Source organism: Cygnus olor, chromosome Z, assembly GCF_009769625.2.
Source record: "Cygnus olor isolate bCygOlo1 chromosome Z, bCygOlo1.pri.v2, whole genome shotgun sequence".
Lineage (NCBI taxonomy): Eukaryota > Metazoa > Chordata > Aves > Anseriformes > Anatidae > Cygnus > Cygnus olor.
Window position 1 is genome coordinate 11,762,846 of NC_049198.1, and position 23,793 is coordinate 11,786,638.

Here is a 23,793-nt window from a genome sequence, read left to right on the forward strand (position 1 = left end):
TGAACAATCCCAGCTCCCTCAGCCGCTCCTCGTAAGACTTGTTCTCCAGACCCCTCACTAGCTTCGTTGCCCTTCTCTGGACTCTCTCGAGCACCTCCATGTCCTTCTTGTAGCGAGGGGCCCAAAACTGAACACAGTACTCAAGGTGCGGCCTCACCAGAGCCGAGTACAGGGGGACAATCTAGCCTAGGACAACCCTAGCCCTGCTGGCCACACTGCTTCTTATACAAGCCAGGATGCTGTTGGCCTTCTTGGCCACCTGAGCACACTGCTGGCTCATATTCAGCCAACTATCAACCTGTACTCACAGGTCCTTCTCTGCCAGGCAGCTTTCTAACCACCCATCTCCCAGCCTGTAGCTCTGCTTGGGGTTGTTACACCCCAGGTGCAGGACCCAGCACTTGGCCTTGTTGAACTTCATACAGTTGGCCTCAGCCCATCGGTCCAGCCTATCCAGATCCTCCTGCAGAGCCTTCCTACCCTCGAGCAGATCGACACACGCAACTAACTTGGTGTCATCTGCAAACTTACTGAGGGTGCACTCGATCCCCTTATCCAGATCATTGATAAAGATATTAAAGAGGACTGGCCCCAGTACTGAGCCCTGGGGGACTCCACTAGTGACCGGCCTCCAACTGGATTTAACTCCATTCACCACGACTCTTTGGGCCCGGCTACCCAGCCAGTTTTTAACCCAACGAAGCGTACGCCAGTCCAAGCCATGAGCAGCCAGTTTCTTGAGGAGAATGCTGTGGGAAACGGTGTCAAAAGCCTTACTGAAATCAAGGCAGACCACATCCACAGCCTTTCCCTCATCCACCAAGCGTGTCACTTTGTCATAGAAGGAGATCAGGTTTGTCAAGCAGGACCTGCCTTTCATAAACCCATGCTGACTGGGCCTGATCGCCTGGTTGCCCTGTAAGTGCCGCGTGATGACACTCAAGATAATCTGCTCCATGAGCTTCCCTGGCACTGAGGTCAAACTAACAGGCCTATAGTTCCCTGGGTCTACCCTCCGGCCCTTCTTGTCAATGGGCGTGACGTTTGCTAGCCGCCAGTCGACTGGGACCTCCCCTGATAGCCAGGACTGCTGACAAATGATGGAAGGCGACTTGGCCAGCTCTTCCGCCAGTTCTTGCAGTACCCTCGGGTGCATCCCATCCGGCCCCATCGACTTGCGTACATCCAAATGCTGTAGCAGGTCACCAACCATTTCCTCATGGATAGTGAGGGCCACATCCTGCTCCCCATCCCCTTCCACCAGCTCAGGGTACTGGGTATCCAGAGAATAACTGGTTTTGCCGCTAAAGACTGAGGCAAAGAAGGCAGTAAGCACCTCAGCCTTTTCCTCATCTCTTGTAAGTAAGTCTCCCCCCGCATCCAGTAAAGGATGGAGATTCTCCTTAGTCCTCCTTTTTTGTGTTGATGTATTTGTAAAAACATTTTTTGTTATCTTTAACGGCAGTAGCCAGATTGAGCTCCAGATGAGCTTTGACCTTTCTAATTTTGACCCTGCACAGCCTCGCAACATCCTTACAGTCCTCCTGAGTGGCCCGCCCTCTTTTCCAAAGATTGTAAACCCTCTTTTTTCTCCTAAGCTCAAGCCACAACTCTCTGTTCAGCCAGGCCAGTCTTCTTCTGCGCCGGCTTGTCTTTGGACACCGCAGTCCCATTCACAGACCGTCCTTGTGTAACAAAGCTTTCCCTCTCTGGTATTCACAAGAGTAATCAGCTTCCCTCAAACTGGAGTCTTCCTTATGGTGATTTCCTATTATTGCCATGTTTGCCACCATTCCAGCATGCCAGCATTCCCAACGGGAATCTCACCTAACACCAGCACTATGGTAAACAGCAATGTCCTTCGCCCGGCGGGCTGGCAAGCAGGAACACAGATGTGGCATTGCAGGAAGGCAGCTCTGGATGCCTGTTCACATCCCAAGGACCGCTGCAGTAAAGCCATGCACTGCCTTGGAATGCTTTCATGCACAGTGACCTTGATTTGCCTGGGACTCCCCTCTCACTTGCAATGAATTGGCTTGACCTCACATGCAGCCTTTTCTCACTTCTGGCTTTCCCCCAGCCTCTCCACACACAGTATGTTCTCTTTTTGCTAGCTGATAGTATTTACGCAAATCCAAGACAACGCTTAAAATCCAAGGTTCACCTTTTTTTTTTTTCCCCGTTTACTGAGACTTCATGCAAAACAAAACGGAATTTGGAGTTTCTGCTCTGCACTTACAGCATAGTAAGAGCTGACACATGCCACATGTACATGAATTGTGTTCCAGGGGTTCATCACAGGAGGATGGGAAGGGATGGCATTGCAGCCTCACCAAATCCAGCTCCAAACCCAGCAACACCCATGAGATAGCTTGAACTTTCCCAAACACTACAGTCAGGACCCAGTGGACCAGAGGAAAAGCACATCCAGCACTCTGCTTGCATGTAAAATCTCTTACCCATACGAAAAGCTTAGACAGGCTTCCTTCATTTGTTTAAAATTAACCATGCCCTATTTACATCACCTTTCTGCACAACCTGTTGATATGCCGGGATTGCTCCCAGACTCCTTGGCTCCCTAGCAGACCTTAGTAACTGTCCTTTTGGGTGCATGTGTCTGTCACATCTATCCCAATGACCACACACAAAAGCCATGCATTATGACTGTATACAGTAATTTCCTTCTTTCCCAGGTGATTTAAGTAATAGTGTTTTCCTGCAGAAATCTCCATGGGTAGCAGACATATGAGCTGGGCTCACCCATTTATCTTTTTGGTACCACAGTTACTGCTTTAAACTTTTTGTATTCCCTGTCAGAGTTCAACCTACCACTTGCCTGGCTGCCCAGACATTACCTTCACCTGAGTGGTATTTCAGAAGTAATTCATCGTTCAGGTTCACTTTTAAAGGGAGGCCAGTGGGTGAAAAGAACACATAATGGCTTTTAAGCCCTGTCCGTCACCATCATCACCTGTGGGATGAGGGTTCACGAACCATGTACTCATCCACAAAGAACTCCACGCAAGAGCCACAATATCAATAGTGTACGTCAACACTGACACACTGTTTAACAAGCAAACAACTGAGCACAAAAAAAAAATGTTATTTTCTCAGAGACAGCGTGTACATTTGTTTTCAAAGACCATGTAACAGCTCTGAGGTAAGAAAAGCAGGTCCGCTTCAGAGCTGTCATCTTTTCCAGCAATGCCCAGAGCGATAGTTGCAAAAGTACATCTGTATTTTTACTGTAACTAAGCCAAAAGGCTGAATTTGCAAGGATTATAGCTCCGAAGTTTTAGATACACCTGATAGTAATGACTTCCAAAGAGGACATTAGTAGACTTCAGATGCTATGATTACTCTACGTTAGCATAGTTTCAGGCTGAATTAATTACTTGTTTAGACACCATTATATTCCCCCACTATTCAGTTTTGTTTTGCTAGCCTGAAGACACCAACAATTGGGTTGCACAAATTAGCTTAGATTTACCTTTCATGTTTTAGCTTTATAGCCCCTAACTCTTAGTAATTACTGGTGAATATCAACTGAGTCCCTCTCTTGTTTCACTGAAGGATTTGTTACGGAAATCTAACATACTTACACTTTTCTCAGTATTTTTCCTTGCTTTTTATAGCCTATGATGTTACAGAACATCAAACCCAGAGCCCAAATCCAGAGAAGATGCAGACATTGACTGCAGAAAATACCCTTATCAAACACCATTCTTCTAAACTTTGTCTTACCTCTCTACTGGATTGAATAGTAGCTTCCTACCTGCAGCCAAAGTTTCTCCAAGCAGTTTTTCCTCCATGGTTTGTTTTGACTTTCCAGAGAGGTGGCTTCTTTGCAACCTCAGGGCTGAGCTCTGTCTTGTCCTACACCTGGTAGATCACTAAAACAACCTACAGTGGAGGCTGGCTTCTCCCTGGGAGACTGCTTGATGCTCTGAGCAGATACAACTCCAGGCTCTCCTGGTATCAATCCTGCTGTACCAGCTCCATTTCTGCAAAAAGAGGAGGTTCCATCCTGCATTATGTCCTCTCTTGCTGCTTCACTTACCTGAGAAACATTTGCTCTCTGTGCAGGCCTAATTAAATCATTAGAACAACTAATTAGTTAGGACTAATTAGTTAATTAACCAATTAGTTAGGAAACTAACATAGCCACAAAAACATGGTAATTTTTCTGCTGGGTTAGTGAGCCCTATCAGCTCAAAAACAGTGCTCAAAGAATGGGGGAGGTTGCCCAAGCTGGGATGGGCTGAGGTAGAGAATACTTCTGATGGCAGAAAGATGCTACAGGTTCTGCTACCTGTGAAACTGCAACCAACATTTCTATCATGTGTTTCTGAAATCCCCAGGATTGTGATTGCTCCTGTCTGGACCTTGTAGAAGCCCCTTCTGTCCTGACATCCACAAGCAGCTTGGCCTATAGGTTGCGGTGGAATTTAGGGATAAAGCATTCCCCTAACAATCTTACTGAGGGACCTAATCCACAGGTATGTGTTATGCAGGTAATGCACAGATGGGGAGGAGGTACCATGTTTTTCACTCCGTGCCTTGGGCACTGTATTAGCCTATTAGGAAGGTGGGCTCAACCCCTTTCCTTTCAAATCTGGAGGGAAGTCAGCCTGCTGCTTCTCACGGAGGCTTTGGGGCAGGCCTTTTTGACTCATTAACTTTCATTAAGTTAATGGAGTTTCACAGGGTTCTCCCCAGTCAATAAAAGCTGTCTGAGAACAGACAGCTGTCGAGGACCATCTTCTCAGCTGCTTGTAACTGGATAGAAGTAACTGCAAAGATCTAGGAAAAGAGTGCCTCCCCAAATCACCAGTACCTCTGAGTAATTATTTTTCTGTTCCAGGTCTTTAACTTTGATTTAGTAAAAGCTACATCTAATGACTCATAAAGGTAAAGCTGAATCATCAGAAGTCATGAAGAATCTTGAATAATTTTGGTTTTGTGTTTTTCAAGTAGGCATCTGATGGTAGCCTAACTGTTTAACAGATTCCCACTTCTCACATGTTCACCACAGATTCCTCCCCAAACCCAGGCACCTCATCCTCCTGGCTCTTACTGCTACCATCATTATGTCTGCAGAACAGACTTGGGCTGCTCTGCTAACATACCTCAGGCTTTGTTCCTGTGGGCACGCTGGAGATATTTGCATTTGTCCATTAAGAGAAAGAAGGGATAAGTCACAGAAACATGCAGTCTCCTTGTGTGAGCTCCCCATGTCCTACTACCTGCAGGTGTAAGGGCAGGGGAGGCTGCAGTGCTGGCATCACTCAATGAGGCCTCATGAAGTGGAGGAACTTCAACTCATTTCTCAATCCAATTCATTCATCCCTCTTAAATCACCTGCACAGGACTGCTGTCCCTGGGGGCTGGGGATGCACACCTACTTAGAGAAGCAAGAAGCAGCAAATTCCTACAATTTCCATAGGGTGTTATGAGGCTGAACCTGTGGATGCATGGGTGGAGCTGGGTAACTGAGCACACTCATGGTGCTCTCTACCCAAGCAGATATGCCTAACAGTGACCCTTGTGCTTCTGGGTTACAGGTCAAGGAACTGAGTTAGCATGATCACATTTCTGGGCAGCACAGAATCAGCAGTACTTTCAAAGCTTGAGTATTGAAAGGATTTGGGCGCAAGGGTGGGATGAGCACATTGCAAACAACCCCTCAAGAAAACAAACACTTCCCACGGTAGGCATACATACATACATCTGCTGCCAGGGAGCTAAGGTACATCTGCTGGATGTCAAGAGGTAAGACGTCATATATTTCATACGAATTAACTTAGTACCATGATTTATTCTGCCACATTTTCCCTCTCCTCTTTAATGATCTCTTTTATGTTGGAATATCAAGCATCAAAATATATTAATGATGAGGATTCTGCTGGAATAATTAGATAGAAAGCACAGGAAGATATTGTCTTAGTGTTTTGTTGTTTTTTCTTTTCTTTTTTTTTCATTGTAATTCCATTTTATGAATCTTCTTGCACTGGAAACAAAATACCAGAGACATCAGATATAAGCAATGCCATTTATTGAAGTTTGAAACAAATATGTCATCATAGTTTGCTTTTTAAAACTTGAAATATTAGAACAAGCAGTGAATGTGACAAATACACATTTTTCCTGAACAACCTGTTGAAGCTGAAGTGTCTTAGGCTAATGTGATAATACAATGATATCATGCCTCAGCACTTAATACTCTATTCAGTTTTGAGAATAGCGACCATCTGGGTTAGGATCATAAATCCACCTTTACTTAAAAAGAGATATGTCATAAGAAAGGAACCTTGCTAATGGATGGCAGAGATGTTTGCAAATACTATTAGCATAGAGGAGATAGTAGGCTGATGAGTGCAATGTAAAAACCTATGTAAAATACAGCAGTGGCACTGCCCTATTAAAACGGTTTGTGTTGTCACAGTCTTTTCCCTAAAGTTTTAAGCTGAGCAACAGTGCTGACTGTGCTTCCCTGGGTAGAAAGATTATTTTAATTAAAGTCCTTGATGTCACTTACTCACTTTTATCCATTTCAAATGAAATAACAGCCTCCTGTAGAAAACAATGAAGCCAGAAATGGTTTTACTCCACCAGTGCTGAAAAGAGCAGTGGAAGGCACAACCTCCCAGGCACTTTTCGTCCCACCTGCACTACCTCCACTCAGTCAGCTCTCTTCTCATTAGCTCACAAGCCTGATGGCTGTTTGCTGACCTCCACTTTGCATTCCCACCAGTCTAGGCTGCTTGGCCATCAGACAACTGCCTGTACTTGGCTGTACAGGCTCTGCTTTACACAATGCAGCCTGGGGCCAAACCCTGCTTAAATGCTTTCTGAATAGCAGGTGGGACACCTCCACTCCTTCGCATGATTCAGTCCTTCTGTGTCCGATGGAATAAGAACCAATCTGACTTGCATTGCTCAGAGGGCCAGGAGCCACTCAGGACCTCAAAAGGACATAAGCACACTGTGATCCTGAAAAAGCAGTATGTCTGGCATTGGCCAGCAACACCATAGATATGTATTATTTTAAGAGAATGTGCATGTAGGCTGTGTACACCCATGCATGCACACGCACCACTGTAAGTCAACGCCTGCAGCAATTTATACTAGCACCATTTTTTTTATCAGTGGATTTTAAGTTTTATCAGCACCTATAACTGGGGTTACATTGCCATCACAGGGGTTAGTAAATCTAACCTTACCATGCTGCATATCCTGAACTCCCAGAGACTTCAAGTGAAGAAGTGAGCCCTTAGCCAAAGGTCACAAACTTATGAAAAAGGACAATTAGACTTGTGGTCTTCATTAGGTTAATATGATATAGTCAGGCCCAAATATTTCTATTAACTTTTATAAAAGACTGTCTAGAAATACAGCTATTGCTAATCATAACTCTGTAACCATAGTGACACTTTGATTCATGGCTATGTATCTCACTCTACATTGCATAAAATATGACATTTCCCTGTATTACAATCTCAAATTGTTAGGCGGCTAGGGAGTAAATCCATGATTTTCAAAAGAGCACGAAGAGTCAAGGTGTCCAACTCCTACTGAATTTCAAAGGAATCTAAATGTCAGACTCTGTCCACCTCTTTTGAAAATGCCCAGCTTTCCTTCAAAGGGTCCAGTCTGGTCTCCCTAAGCGTTGTTCTGCCATTTTCAATAACACACTATTCAAAACACTATTTGGCTGGTGCTCTCCTAATGCCAGAGGTCCAGAGCTATGCAGATACTCTGGGTCTCAGGCTCCTAATCCCAGATGTCATCACCTTCACTATGATCAAGGATTTGCACGGTGGGGGGATGAAGTTTGCTGTGAGTGAGGTGATTAGAGTAATGTGGATGTGGGTTTATGCTCTATGGGAAATACTGGGTTAGATGATAGAACTGTCACTGATTATCTGTGTGAATTATATATCTGCCTATTCAGGTGGTAGATGCAAACAGCTTTGCTTTCATGGTACCAATAAATGTTGCTTAAAGCATATCTGGGAACTTAACATTCCAGATTTGGTGGGTTTCTTTTTTTTTTTCTTTTTTTTTTTTTTTTACATTGGAGCAAGACATTTGAAGCAGGAGAAAACTGGCCAGGACAGGCTATTTCTGAGGTATCCTTTAGATGTTCAGTCAAGTACTAAATGAAGAAGTTTTCTTTTAAAAAACACATTTCAGATCAGCCTACACACCATAATCAGTTATTATAAAACTCTGCTTTTGTATTTATAACAACTGAAGTGAGCAAACAATCTAGAGAAACACTGACACCTCACTTTGATTCTTAAAAAAAAAGAACAGAAAAGTGAGTGAGCACATGGGAATGGCTGCCCCATCATCCACTTTCACTCAGCACTCTTGAGTAAGTGGTGCTGCTGTTTAAAGAGAGTTTTGGAAAAGAGATGGAAGGAAGAGCAAGCAAAACAATCATTAAAAAAACAAAAAACAACCTTCTTCCAAGCTTGTCTATAGCCTCTATGCATGCCTAAGTACTAACCGCTTGCACATTGCAAATAATGTTACAAATTCTGGACTTCTACAGATAAAAAAATGAAGCAGTACATTAGGACTGATAACCGTAAGGAATGTGTTTTCCCAGTTATGATCACAGATTTCCACATACATTAGACGGTTCAGAAAAAACATGAAGAAACAAAACCTGTAAACAGAAGCCCCATCCAAATCAACTAGATAAAAAGCAGCTAGTGCTGAGCAGCTTGGTTGTTGTTTTCTTGATTTTGAGGTGATTTTCTTCTAGGTTTAGTATAATTTTGTTGCTTGAGGCCTCGCTGATCCCAATATCTTGCTTTGTTACGAACTCGGGGATGACTACACGTGGAGCAGCACTGAGTCTGTATGGACGGCACCAAGCACTTGCCAATGCCTTTCAACCTCTGGCAGAAGTGGACCGACAGTTGATCTTTGCTGCAGGGTAGGCCTATGGTGGAGAAGATGAGAATAATTAGCTATATTTTGCTGACAAATCATCAGCATTTCAAGAATCTTAAACTGCACTATGTTAAGGCTCATACTTAGGACAACTTTCTCTTCCTTTGTATTACTTGTCAGCTCAATCCTCCTGAAATTTTAGGACTTATAAGTGAAAAGTTCCTATTAAACTTCACATGACCTTCTGCCTTGGAAAATACAGCACTTTTTTATTATTGTTCAGTGAGGGTTTACTTTTGCAGCAGACAGAGCTTGGTTGATGTTTCTCACTTTACTATTTCTGCTTTTAAGAACTGCCACAGAGATTCAGTAACAATGATTTGTGTGTTTGCCACTTTGACATTCTTGTAACAGTGCATTTAAAACAAGCCCAACAAGCTGCAGTGTGCTACAGAGAAATGCAGGGCAGGCAGGAAGAGCATAAACAGGGATTGCTAATATCAGTAGTAAGGTGCTGATAGGGCTGTAGTAGCTTAAATAAACTGAGACATGTCAGATTTGGTTAGGCATTACTAAAATGGGGGTCCTGAGCTGTGAGGAGACATGGCTGAGAGAAGGCAAAACTTTGCAAAAGCAGAAAGGCGGTGGATTAGTTGAATGCAGGATTTGTTCAACATATCCCTCAACACTGGATCTAGGGAAACACAATGAAACCAGTAGAAAGTGGTTTACAACAGACATGAGGACTTCTTTTCAAAGCAGGCTATGAAATGCTGGAACTTGCTGCCAGAAAAGGTGGCAGAAGCAGACAGCATTGTAGATTCAAAAAGGGATGCAACATATTCATGGAAAAAGGTCCATAAATGGAAATTAAAAGAACCAGGCTAGGATGCCTTTAATAGCCCTAATATATCAGTTGGGAGTGCTGGAGGAATACCAGTGAAATGAACCACAGAGAAGGACTAAGCTCCTGTACTTTCCCTAAGTGGTACCTCCTAATGCCATTGCTGGAGACAAAGTATTGGGCTGCATGGACCACTGGTCTGCCCACTAGGGTACTTCCTATGTTATATTGGCTTCTTTACAGAAGTAACTGATCTGTGTAGGTACTATTTACCTGAGTCTGTCTTTCCAAACACGGAGGGGATAGGAGATAAGCAAACCAGTTCAACCTTAGGGGATAGGAGATAAGCAAACCAGTTCAACCTTAGGGCAAAGCATGTGGTAAAGATACGTGAACAGCAGGAGGAGTAAAGGAACTTTTATCACTCTCAAGCACATAACCAGATCTGCACTGCCCTCAGGAGTTAACCTCGTCAATCACCAGACTGCACCCTTACTGCTGACTTGCTAGGAGGGAAGAATCCTCCTCCAAAAGGTCTTTGGAGGCTCTTCCAGAAGGGATCTGAGCTGTCACTGTGCTAACCTTAGGGTACCTGTTGGATACTGCTGTACACAGACTACAGAGCTTCAGGTTTTCCTCCACTTTATATTTGTCACAAACAGGGATAAAGGTACCTGTCTGTAATTTTCCACCCTCTCTGCCCCGCACTCACTCCCTTTTTTTCTGGCCAATTATCATCTGTGGGAGTTTCATTCTCTCCACCTCTTCATTTTGGAGATAGTTTCACTCTGGGGATCACTGAATTCATAGTGCCAATGGAGTATCTGGGTTCACTGCCAGTCAGATTTTTCTTACAGTATCTTTTTCACTTTGCTTACTTGTACTCCCAGCCCAGAATCTGCAGTGCCTATAGGGGTGTCTGTCTTAAGAAAAGTCATCTGTTTGGACTTGCAGTATTTCCTACCACAGCCCTTAAAGCAGCCTATGAGTTACCTAAAGCCAGTCAATATAAGAAGACCCATTCATTTAGTTGTGGCAGCATCACAAATTAGGGATGCATGCTCAGAGAACGGTATTCCCCATCATAGCAACACAAGGCCAGAAGGGCCGGAGAACATAACAACATGATTCTGCCAATAGTGTGGCTGAGCAGTAGCTGGTTAGGCTAACCCATAAATACCGAGCCTGTAGCACTCATAACAAGCTGATAGATTGAGTCAGTTCCCAGCTTTGCAGGACCTCAGCACAAACAAAGAGCTCTTTGGAAACCATCTGCCACGGGTGTATTATCATACCTGTGCTTTTTCTGCACTCTTGCAGATTGCATTTCTGATGCTCTGTTGGCTTGGGCTTATCTGCACACATACTGTCGTCTTCAGTTTTGTTAGTTTCTGTATTCATGCACTTCACAGTTCTTTGCTGAATGCCCCCTCCACAGGAAACAGTGCACTGAAAGAGTCATTTAAAAACACATACAAGTCTTTTAAGTAGAAATTGTGCAATATGCCAATATTTGAGCTGTAATGTGATAGAAAGCTAAAAACACTGTATGATACAGAACCAATGACAATAAAATACTTTGTGTGCTTCATACTCCATACAGACATTTCCTTTGTGCATTGTGGCAAGATTTGTCAGGATACAGTGGACAGGGAAATAGAACAAACACAGCATCTTGGATTGTGTAAGCAGGGTGAGAGAACTGTTTCCTACAGAAATGCAAAAGCTACATAGAGACTAGTAATCCAAATTAGTATTGCGAACTGACAATTTTTGTTTCCTGTGTTTTTTTCACCAGTTGTATTAAACATGAATAATCTCTGTCAATTAAAATGTTAGGTCTAGAAATGTCTGAGCTTAAGATTTCAGAAAAGCTCAGTGAGAAGTTTTTTCTTTGGTGACATTTGCACTGTGGCTACCCTTTCTTTATGACAGCAAAACAACCACCAGCTGCTTGTTCTGACTACAGATAGATGGCCGTAATAGAACATTTTCAAACCATGTTCCTTTACTATTCTGAAAATTCACTTAATTCTTCATCCCAGAGCTTATGAGAATTCCACTGAATTTTAAATTCTTATTCTCTTCAGATAAAGAGTGGCCAGCAAGAAAAAACAATTCAACCGATATAGAATGCTAGCTAATGAAGTGCAAGAGATGAAGACATGACTGGCAGCTCTTTAATTTTGCTGCAGATCATCCTCTCTATATTGTACCTCTATCCATAAGAGACAATATTATTAGTGTGAAGTACATAAAGAGATCTTAGATATTCTTTCTGCAACTTTAATGTTTAAAACTTTTTTTTTTTTTTAATAAAGTATAATAAATGGGATTAATAAATCAGTAAAGTAGCTGCTATACATTCTGGTATTCAGTTGCTTTCAATTCCATGTTTAAGTGTCAGAGTTGAAACCATTACTCTAATATCCCATCTGAAGGCTTTCTCTCAAAAAACAACCCTCATTACATTTTCTGTATTAAATGACTCTCCAATATTTACTTATTTATGGCTCCTGGCTTCTGGTGTTCTTTCAATGTTCTCTTCTATTATGAGGAGTATTTGTAACGTATGAATAGGTTTACAAAGTAAACTGGAGGGAAAGATTTATTAGATACACCAGATTCTTTATAAATAGCATGTACTGCAGTTACTGGAAGGTCCTCCAAACATATATACACCATGTTCATCAGCTAGATTCCCAGAATCCACAGTGGAAGGCTATTTGTCAAAATTCAGAACTTCTGGTTGTGTGGGCAATTCCAGTATTCAACTAAGTTGCTTTCAGGATATCCTTCTGGCACCCCCCTCTGCCTCCTTGCTTGCCCTCTCCCCTGCTCCAATTCACAAGCTTTGAAACATCACAATGACTGGAAAGGCTCTGAAAGCACAGACAGATCAAACAGGCTAGCTGTGCTAGGAGGGACTCAGCTAGGTTTGTGTCTGGGACTTTTATTAGCAATTCAAGATTTTCCCTTCCTCTCTAAAGATAGTCTGTCTTGTCGTCTTTTTGAAATTTTACCTGACTTTGTATCTAACAGAACATGATTGAATTTATTAGTCTCTTTCAGTGGAAAATTTCAAATGAATAAGGGAAGAATATCAACGGTAACTCATTCTTTGTTAGAAAAGGAAAAAGAATCATCCCTACAATGTCGATCACTTGAAGGAACTGGGGCTGGCTCTGAAACGTTTGGTAATATTTTCAAGAGATCTCCCATCGTAGCTCTAGCTGTGCATAAGAATTTACACCTGCCAGGGGCACTGAAGTTCACAGACAAGTAGATAATTAATTGTCTGCCTGATCCCTCCTCCCTTTTTTGCTTTAACACATTGTTTAATCTTTAAATAATAGCAACAATTTAAATACTATCAAATACGGCCAAGTCATGAAAACAAATACAGCAACAAAGAGTGGAAACCTACCGGGCCCCATGTCTGGTTAATCCATTGCGTACAAGGTTGCCTGTTACATGGTACAATGGCATCAGGTCTTTTTGTCCAGTCACAGTTGCCTTCTTTTGGGCAGTAGATATGTCGCTTTTGCTGGCCACCACCACATGTTCTTGAGCACTAACACAAGAGATGCACAAACCCATGAGGAGAGAGGTGGGAATGAATGAGAACCCAGTAACAGACCATAAAGACAAGCAAAGCGTTCTTCATTTAGAAATGTGGATACACAGGTAACAGGAAGCATGTCATGGACCTATATATTTTTTTTTCTTTGATCTAGAAAGATATACAGGCTAGCCTACATACCAAATCTTATAATCCAGATGGGAAGAAAAGCTCTGCAGGGAGAAATTTATTTAGTCATATGCTTGGAAATAGACAGGGAAGAAGCCATTACTGGTCCAAAATACTTGGGAGAAAGCTGTTCCTGACATATATTAATGCAAGTAATAAGACAGCACAGAAGTAGCAACACAGAACAGGCAACGCAGAACTGCTCATGCAACACCACCAGAAACAGTAATTTCTCTAACAAAAATGAGATTGCAAGTCATGTGCCTGCAGGATTAATCTGCGATATTTACAGAAGACAGTAAAAGTTCATGGGGTGAAACACCTCATTTTTATGAGGTGGTTGGGGACATTAAAATTCACCCAGTGCTAACAATAAATTAACTGCAGAATGGCAATAAAAAGCATAATACAAAGACAGTATCAGGGTTATTTTTTAAGCATTCTGTTGTCCCTTTTCTATTATTACTTTCCATCTGATTTTTTACTACTATTCATTAGGTCTGCAGTAGAGCCTGCCTGAAATACACAAAAGATTCTGCAGTCTAATGTGAAATAAGGTGCCAGATATACTTTGAATAATGCATTGTTCCTGTCCTCAGAGGAATTGCGTCCCTATGGACAGAGGACCAGAGCTGGCATCTAATAAATGAACCTTTTCAACCCAATTCTACCCAGTATGCTCAACTTGAGGATAACTGCCAGGTTGGGCAACTGTTTTTAAAGAATATTTTAAGTGGCAAAATATGAATTCATCACAATCATTTGGTTACTCTTATTATTTACCCCCTGCTGACTGCTCTGACAGTAAACCCACATCCTGCACACAGGATGATGTCTCCTACTTCTTATGGCAGGTGGGACTTGTCAGTGACAAGGAAGCAATGTGATCATCTCCCTTAAAATCTAAAGGCATCAGGTCCATAATGACACAAACATTGCAGCACTTCCTCCAGAGCTGCTTTTATTGGGAGCAAACATTCAAAGATAATCAGCCTACGTGCTTTAGCTGACATAAATATGTGCCTGGTTGCCTATGAAAGTTTGTTGATACAAATTTAAATCACTAAGTCCCAAATCACCCCAAAATCAGATTTACATTATGTCTGATCTCAGCCTCTGGCCCATAAAATTCCAGCCCCAAAAAGCATAAAGACAAATAGATCATAATGAGAAAGCAAGATTACAATGGCAGCAAAAGGGAAAAGTTTGAATGAATCGCATTTACTGATCCAGCAGCATAGCTTTAACAAATCTACTTCATCTTCCAGGCCATGTGCCTCTCTGTTTCAGGGTAAGGTAATTTACAGCTGTGTAACACACGCAATCCTAGGGATGATTCTGTGAAGTCTTTCTAACATCTATGATGATTTTTGCTATAAGCACACACAAAGACTGCAGCGTTTCTAAGTGCAGTATCTGTGTGTTTTCCTTTGTGTGGAAGTTTACTTAGAAGCATGGGACATACTGCCACTGTTAAATGACAGCTAATAGCTCATTCCCAAAGTCTCTTTTAAAGACCAGTACCTCATTCCAGGCCTCCACATGCCACTGCAGGCAAGGCTCCATATTACAACTGGTGCTGAGTTGTGGTTTATATCCAAGTAATTGGCAGTGAAAAGGCCTGAGAAGTCGCTTTTCACGAATGTCGATGCACTGAACATCTCGGGTCTTGAAACCACCGCTGCAGTTAGCAGAGCACTGTAAACAAAACAGAAAGGGGCACTTCTTCAAATGATGCCAACAGCTGAGCCCTTCCAGTCTCCCCTTTATCCCCAGAGCTTGCTCAAAGTGCCTCATGCATCAGTACCAGCTTCCATCCCCAAATACCACAGCCTCTCCTGCTGCTCACAAGAAATGAATTTGCTACCCTAAGGATAAGGACAAATACGCATTTAATTATTCTGTCTTCATCCAGAATTAAAGCCAATTCTGCCAATGTCACTGGATAACCACAGATTAGCTTTAACTTCTACGAGTGTGGCATTAGTTGTTATCTTGCAACATTCTTGTTTACATCAATAATGATTCTTGATTTGAACAAGGAACTGAACATCCTACTTCCCCTGGGAGTCGGAGGATGGGTGAAAGGGGCATCCATGTTCTTGTTCACAGAAGTCTCTGCCCCTCTGAATAAAAACAATGGACAAAACTGACTGTGCAAGAAACTCAGTACACAGCAGCCTGAAAACACATGCAAATTGTATTTGGTAATAAACTCAGACTATAAGACCAAGTATGAAACACCTTTCCGTTAGGAGAGGGGAAGAATTAGAGGAGAGGAAGAGAACAAAGATTTACTACACTGGCAGTGGGATACAGCCGTCTTGCTGTGGTAAATTGCCTTAAAATCTTTGAAACAAGTAATGAGAGAAAGAGTTGCTGCTTGCAAAAGCAAACAAAAAATACCCATTTTAATATATGAAATTGTAGTTAGGTTTGTATAGTTCAATTGCTGTAAAATAAGGATGGCTTACACAACAGAAATCCACTAGGAAAGGCCTTTTATCTCAAAGCGTCCTCTTGGACTGAGGCTTTAAAACATTTGTTTCCCATAATATTTTATCATTACGTCTGATTTCTAGCTACTTTTTGTTACACAACCATCATCTACTTTTTGCAAGAGCAATAACTTTTACAAAGGAAGAGTGAAGGTGAAATATGTCTTGCTTGAAGTAGGACCACAGAATGTCTGTGCATCATTTAAAATCAATTTTGAAGGTTTAAGTCTGGTTATGGCCTTGCCTGGACTTTCTACACAAGCACGTATTTCAAGTACAAATCAGTTTGATGTCAAAAAGCTCAATAATATAACCCGGGTTTTGTAACTATGATCTTTTCTGCAGACTCTTCTCTGCATAAATCTGCCCTCTAGTCCAATGGCAACAAAACTGTCTACAAAAATGATAAGTGACTGAGAAAGTTTGAGACACCTGTCTTTCTATCCCTTCCTAAAGCAACATTATTTCAAACAGAATTTTGCAGTTTTTCCTCTTCTGAGTCTTGAAAAATAGCTCACTATTTGATGCCCCAGTTTTAAACAGCATGAAGACAAAACATAATAAGCTTCAAGAAGTCATGAAAGTCCTTCCAGGTGTTCATCACACACCTTACAATATCAAAAAAGAACTCAAACACAATTCACTGGGTTCCACTTAACCACTTAAGTATCCACTTGGATACTTTTCTGTGTGTTGCCCAGACCTTTGTATGTAACTAGGACTAAAAAAGACCCTAGCCAAAATAGACATTCTCCCCATTACATTTTTTTCTCTTTCCTTCTCTCTCTCTTTTTCTAAATTATAAAAATTATAAGTTAAATGAACAAGGAATAGACCATTCCACGTGAGAAATGAGTAAACACTGGCCAAGGTGAACAGGAGCATGCCAAGTCCCTCTCCCAAATTTTTACCCCCTTATTAAAATCAGGATATGCCTATAGAGGCAGAGATCAAAAAGAAACACTTGCAAATATGTAGAGCTTTGCCCTAGGATCTCCACAAAACATGGACCATGAGCCCTGCGTTAGCTCTAGGTGCAAGATTTAATGAGCATGACCCCCCCACAGGAAGAATAAAATTCACAGCAGGTGCATTTCCATAAATAACTTAGTCAGGAAATTAGCACTGGACGGTCAACTGGGAATCATGTATGCATTCATTAAGTATATGCTTATTTTAAAAATGAAGTATTTAGAAATCCCTAGTCTTTGAAGTTAGCAAGCTTACTGTTCAAACGCAGCTCTCCAAATGAAGTTACCTTGCTCCAATTTCCTGTTTTCCAGCTAGCACATGGGCGGAGATAACATTTTCTAGCAGGATCGGGCTGTTTTGTGTGTTGACAGTGAGATGCATTTTTGCTGCTGCACTCCACGTGTCTCCAGAAAGCTCCCATTCCACAGGTGGTAGAGCACTGGACAAGGGGAGAGGAAAGCCCAAGGGGAAAACTTGAGGTTAGTAAATCATTCTGGAAACAATTCAGGAGCCTGAACAAAAACATCTAGAGCCATTTTAGATAGCCTAGGTTATTTGAGAAGTCTGTACAGATGTTCAAAAGAAGACTTAAATTTACCTGTATTACTTTAAATTACAAAGCAGGGCTTTCTGTTGCTTTGTTAGGAAAATACCAATTCTGCTTTACAGCATGCAAACATTCTGATTTATACTCTGGCAATCTTCTGCTTATTGAGACATTCTAAATCTGTACCAGCTGTTCCAATGTTTCCCTCTCTGATCTTTGGGGATCTAAGGCAAAATGTCATTGCATCCAACCTTTGTCATTGTTCCCTCTCTATCCCTAACACTGCTAATGAGATATTTAGCAAATTGAGTACATAATGCTGAAAACCTGAAATAAATTGTGAGAGACTCCTGGGAAAACTCCACAGTAAAACGATTTTTAGAAAGATGAATCCAGATAGGATAAGTGTTTCCAAAACTGTGGGACAGCTTTAATATCAGAGGTAAGAGGACACGGATTGTGCCAGTCTAGCTCCCAAGAGCGAGTGCATGCTTTTCAGCAAAAAGCCCCTGTAAAGAGGTAAAAAGTGACTGGAGACCCCCCATTTACATTTTTCTGCCTTAAAATGTGAGGGACAGTGAACTATATGCATAGAGTCAAATCCAACACATGCCAAGCATACTGTAGCCGGCATTAGAAATGGCATAAATAATCCTGGATTAGGCCACCAAATAATGAAGAGAGCAACTTCTACTGTGTGGTTTACAGTAAATTTACAAGTACAGACATATCCTAAGGAGCAAAGAAGCATCAGAATACTGGCAGTTATGAAATTTATCAAGTGCATTACAGTAACAGTAGAAAGACAGGATAGCAGGAGATTCATCTACATAGAATATGGTGGCATTGAAATATCAAGGCCTTCAAGATAAGTCATCGAAAAACAGAAAACAATTTTTGCTAAGAACAGGTAAGCAGGACAAAAATACACAAAGTCAGAAAACTGCAGACTAAAAATGAATTATAAGTAAGGAACAATAAGAAAAGGTTCTGTCAGTGTTAGAATCAAGCTGTCTGTATGGAGAAATATAAGTCCTTCATCTCGTGAGAAATGTAATAGCTGACATTCACAGAATCACAGGATAGGACAGGATGCCTGCAGGTCATCTTGTCCAATCCACCAGCTCAAGCTGGACCACCTATAGCCAGTTGCTCAGAACCATAGCCAGGCAGCAGAAATTAAGTGGGCCAGGCTTCACATAAAGTTAATTTTAACTAGAAGCAGCAGCCTGAATCAAATAGCAAAAGATCACTAAAATATTAAAAATAGTAATTTGAGATGTGTTAAGTATCCTCAAATTGTTTTTATCAGTTCTGCAAAGCTGAGTTTATTGACCATATCACAATAGCCATTCAAGTGTTTGTAAATAACCTTTGAACTGTTGAGAATAATTTTTTGAAAATTATGGAAGATTGAGAAGGTCCCAGCGGATTAGAGAAGAACCTTTCAAGTTACCTTTGGGAAAACAAGACGACAGATCTGTGGACTAAGAACACACAGCCTAACTTCATAAGAAGACACAAAAGCAAAATATTAAACAATCAAGACCAAAATGGTATATGGTAACAATGATGACAAAGCAATAAAGCAGACAACATGGACCTTTCAAGAACAAATGGGGTACCTGGTTTAATGAAAAAAAGAGAGCCAGTCAACATGATGCATTTTGACATGACTGTTCTTTTAGCAAATGATAGAAATATGATCCAAGAGAAATCATTACAATAGACATCTAATAAAAAAAACTATAATAAAGTGGTCCTCAGCGATTCGACATCAAAATAAAAAGATATTTCAAATGTGGCCCTGCAGGTCTCTGTCCAGAGCTAAGCTTTCTTTAGTATTTTCATTAAATACTTGAGTCATGAAGAAGAGCATGCACTTAAAAATTTTGCAGATGACACCAAGTTGGGAGAGTTAGCAGGAACACTGGAAGACACAATCTAAATTCAAAAACGTCTTGAGAAGTAGAAAAATCTCAAGGAAACAGTAAACTGAAATTTAAAAAGATGTAAAAAAAATTACATTTAGGAAAAACCTTTTTTATATATATCGAGCTATATATACATACACCAAAAAAGGTATATATACATACACCAAAAAAACCTGAGAACATCTGTTGAAAATAATAATATTGTATTAAGGGATCCAGTTTTACAGTGGTCCACAGATCAAACGAATCGAAATTAAATGGTTACAAAACAAGATAAATTTCATCCCAACAGTAATATATATATATAGACGTGTATGTGTGTATACGTGTGTGTCTGTATGTATATACATATATACACACACACACACAACTATAGCAATTATTCCATTTTATTTGCCATGCGTCAGCTGGGGCCATAATGAACACCACTGTCGATGGCTTGATGACCAGTGATGAGTGGTCCTAAGGGTGTGATCATAGAATTGTAGAATGGCTTGGGTTGGAAGGGACCTTAAAGACCATCCAGTTCCAATTCCCCTGCCACTGGGCAGGGACGCCACCCACTAGATCAAGTCGCCCAGGGCCTCATCCAACCTGGTCTTGAGCACCTCCAGGGATAGGGCAGCCACAACTTCTCTGGGCAGCCTGTGCCAGTGCCTCACCACCCTCTGAGTAAAAAAATTCCTCCTGACATCTCATCTAAATCATCCCTCTTTTAGTTTAAAAGCATTCCACCTTGTCCTATCATTATATGCTAAAGCAAGAAGTTGCTCTCCGTAGTTTTTATAAGCCCTCTTTAAGTACTGAAAAGCTGCAATGACGTCTCCCTGAAGCCTTCTCTTCTCCAGGCTGAACATCCCCAGCTCCTTCAGCCTGTCTTCATAGGACAGGTGCTGCAGCCCTCTGATCATCCTCATGGCCCTCATTTGGACCCACTCTAACAGATCCACATCCTTCCGGAACAGGTTGCCCAGAAAAGCTGTGGATGCCCCATCCCTAGAAGGGTTCAAGGCCAGGTTGCATGGGGCTTTGAGCAACCTGGTGTAGTGGAAGGTTCCCTGCCCATGGCAGGGGATTGGAATTAGGTGGTCTTTAAGATCCCTTCCAAACCAAACCATTCTAGTTTTTCTATGCTCAGTGCAACAAGGCTTCCAGTTACGGACTCTCGGCTGTACTGTTTAGCTTGGCTATCAAAGAAAGGCCATCAAAAAAATTAAGTAACTTGTTCAGATACCAAAGTCTCTCACTTCAGGTATTATGATTTGAAGAACATCAACAAAAATGGGTATGTTTGCCCCTTCACCATCCCTGACCCCCTGAATAAGTACTATCTCAGAACACAGCAAGATAGCAGCACAGAAACCTGACTGTCAAAAAGCATGGTTATATGTGTTGGTAAAGGAAAGTCAATAGCACAATACAAAAGATTGTAAGCACTTTTGAAAGGCCATAGCAAACTCTACAATTTATATTGCTCCTGCACAGAAAACAGAAGTTACTCAAGCTTTATAACCATTCAGCAATGATCAGAGATATCCAAGTCTGGGAAGCACAGTTCTCTACCTGCTCGATTTAGCACGATATACTTGCAAGGTAAAAGTTATGCTCACAAAGTAGAAAACTTCTTTCTGAAAAGCTAGGAAACTGAGACAAGTTTGAAGGTGGTGCTGTAAAACATCTTCCAAATGCTTAACAACTCAAAAGTTTTCAAACTCCCTGTGAGCTGTACTTGTTTCATTTACTCAAATAGGAAACCAGAGCTTTCACTAGTAGTAGTATGGGATATTAACACCTGTTTCGATCCAACTTCGTTCTGGCACAGCCATTAATGCAGACAAAAACTGCTCATTTCTACCTTCAAATAATAAGACATAGCTTAATGCTGCAATTATCAGCTATTGTATCCAAAGATACTGTAATAGCCAAAGCCACTGGCCTGACAATTTTAATTTTTACGCCAACCAGACAAAATGCTTCATGTTTACTACAGACAAAATGCTTCATGTTTACTACTGCTTCAACCCAGTTCCAACATATGATCACCTAAACTTCTAAGAATGGTGCAGAACTCCATATTACAATGTCTCTCTGCGGACATGTGCTGGACAAATTAATGGCCCAGATATACCAGTTTAACTTTGGACTAACATTCTTATCTTGACTTTGTATATTCAAACTGGTTTTACCAGGCAGAATGTTGCTCTGAGTTGGGAGGCATTTGCTTAATGGTGGATACAAACACTGATGGTGGTACGAGATAGAAATGCACCAAAAAATCCGTTAATAGCCAACTAAAAATATGTTTCAGCAACCATTATATCAATGTGCTTTATATAGTAATAAAGCTAGCTTACCTACATGACCCTGGTCATGTACGAACTTAGGAAACACACATAATTAGAGAGAAATGATATATAAGCAAAGGTTAGAACACAGTAGCATATCTACAGCTAACTTGAATTATGTACTTATTTGGAAATACAAACACACTCATTTGGTGTCTCCAGGATTCATCTAATAGCTTATCTTTTTGCTATGCTTTAAAACAAAGCTCTTGAGGTATCTCTGGTTACAGTCAACCCTGAATGTCATGTCCCTGGAAGAGCTATGCATAGTTTTGCAGAATCCATAAACAGACACATTCTATTTAAGCAACCTAATATTAGATGCTCCAAGTTCTGTTACCCATTTTTTATACTAATATTTCATTTGAATTTATGCTATTCATGTCAGATAATTGTGACAAAGCAAGATTTATTTCCTCAGCAGTGGTTCAGAGAGCTGAATGCTCTCCACTACTTGCAAGTTAAAAATAACTTACCTCACTCCAGTTCCCTACTATCCAGTAGGCGTCACCAGGCAAACTGTTGGATGTTATTAGGTGGTTACTTTCTGTGACATTCGTCAAAACCCCCTCAGATGCACTTTGGTTCCTGGTAGCATGCTCAAGAGCTGACGATTGTGTACTGGAGGTTATGTTGTCAGGAAGTTTTATTTCTGTTCTGTTGTCAGTTTGGTCTCTCAGTACATTACCAAACACTGTGGGCATTACTGTAACAGATGCTTCTTGGGTAGTTACTTCTATGACAGGCACGTCAACTTGCAGACTGATAGAGTTTGCTGGTGTTGGAAATGCCAGCCCTTGTGTTGTTCTGCTAACAGGAAGGAGCGCAGAAGGCTCTTGGGGAAGAGATGCTGGGGGAAGGTGAGAAGTCACACTCTCATTCTGAAGGATGTAAGAGCTAGTACCTATCGTTGTGCTCCTGGTTGTGATTTCAGGATCGTGTTCTGTGCTGTAAAGGCGATCAATCTGTTTTCCACTGCCTCCTACTGACCCATCAACATCATCAGATTCTTCGGTTAAGTAATCATAGCTGGAACTTATTTCTGGACTACTGGTAAAAGAGGAGACAGGAGTGTACTCACTTTTTTGCACCTCGCCCGTTACAGCAGAAACTGGCTCACTTTTAGAAACATTTTCAGCATGGTTTATAATTTCGGAACTTGAGCTATTATGAAAAGGCCACGAAGTAGTATTTTGATGTGAACTATTTTCAGTAGAAACAACAGGATAATTGTAAACATCAGTTGATCCAACAAAATTATTTTGTAATGTTTTGCTGGTTGTTCCTTCTTTTTCAGAGACATTATCCAAACCAGAGGATGTAGGCAAATAGGGAGTTACACTTTCAGGATTGGGTGTTCTTGTTGTTGTATGGAACCTTGGGCTTGGTAGAGGTATGGGTATTCTGTTAGGACGACTCCGTTTGGGAGTAGTTGTTTTTCTGATTATGATCTTTCCTCTTCTGGGTGCCAGTGGGGGTATCAGAAATCTTCCAGCAGAAGGACATTGCTGAAGACCACACAGGGCCTTAGAGTTTGGTCTCTTGGAACTATCACATGGCTCATGGTTATTTTTGGCACAAGTAACGTTCCGAGTCCTAATCCCTCCACCACAAGTAACTGTGCACTGCAGAAGAAACAGAATTAATACAATACCTCTCTTCATTCTGTTGTACAAGTCAGTTAAGTGTCAACTGGCAGCTCTCTTCAATAAAGAAGAATCATTGCAAATAATCAATAACAAATTTTCTTTTTTTCCTGAGGAACAAGCCCTTCATTTTAGTGATTTTCTGTTATCATGCAGCTTTTGCCAAATTTTTAGAAGAGTAAATGTCACCTTGAGTAAACATCAGTGATAAAAGACTACTTGATAAAGAAAAAATACGGAATTCTAGAAAAATATGCTAGAATTTGATTTCTACTGCGAAACAATCACAAAAGTTGTTTAGCCAACACCTTTACCACCAAAAATATAAAAAAACAGACTGAAAAAGCTG

At 41.2% G+C, this 23,793-nt stretch overlaps 1 protein-coding gene across 4 annotated transcripts in view; it reads right to left on the minus strand.

Annotated features, from left to right (window-relative positions):
* Positions 1-6,038: 6,038 nt before the first annotated feature.
* The window catches only part of ADAMTS12 (ADAM metallopeptidase with thrombospondin type 1 motif 12), a 167,861-nt gene continuing 150,106 nt past the window's right edge, over positions 6,039-23,793 (minus strand). For 3 of the 4 annotated variants that reach the window (XM_040542130.1, XM_040542131.1, XM_040542133.1), the window contains 6 exons: positions 22,275-23,423; positions 17,259-17,411; positions 15,027-15,200; positions 13,179-13,325; positions 11,047-11,200; positions 6,039-8,956 (listed from right to left, as the gene is read on the minus strand). In XM_040542130.1, the coding sequence (XP_040398064.1) occupies positions 8,721-8,956; positions 11,047-11,200; positions 13,179-13,325; positions 15,027-15,200; positions 17,259-17,411; positions 22,275-23,423 (2,013 nt within the window). In that variant the 3' untranslated portion in view covers positions 6,039-8,720. The remainder of the gene's footprint in view (positions 8,957-11,046; positions 11,201-13,178; positions 13,326-15,026; positions 15,201-17,258; positions 17,412-22,274; positions 23,424-23,793) is intronic. The other variant, XM_040542132.1, reaches the window with a different exon arrangement.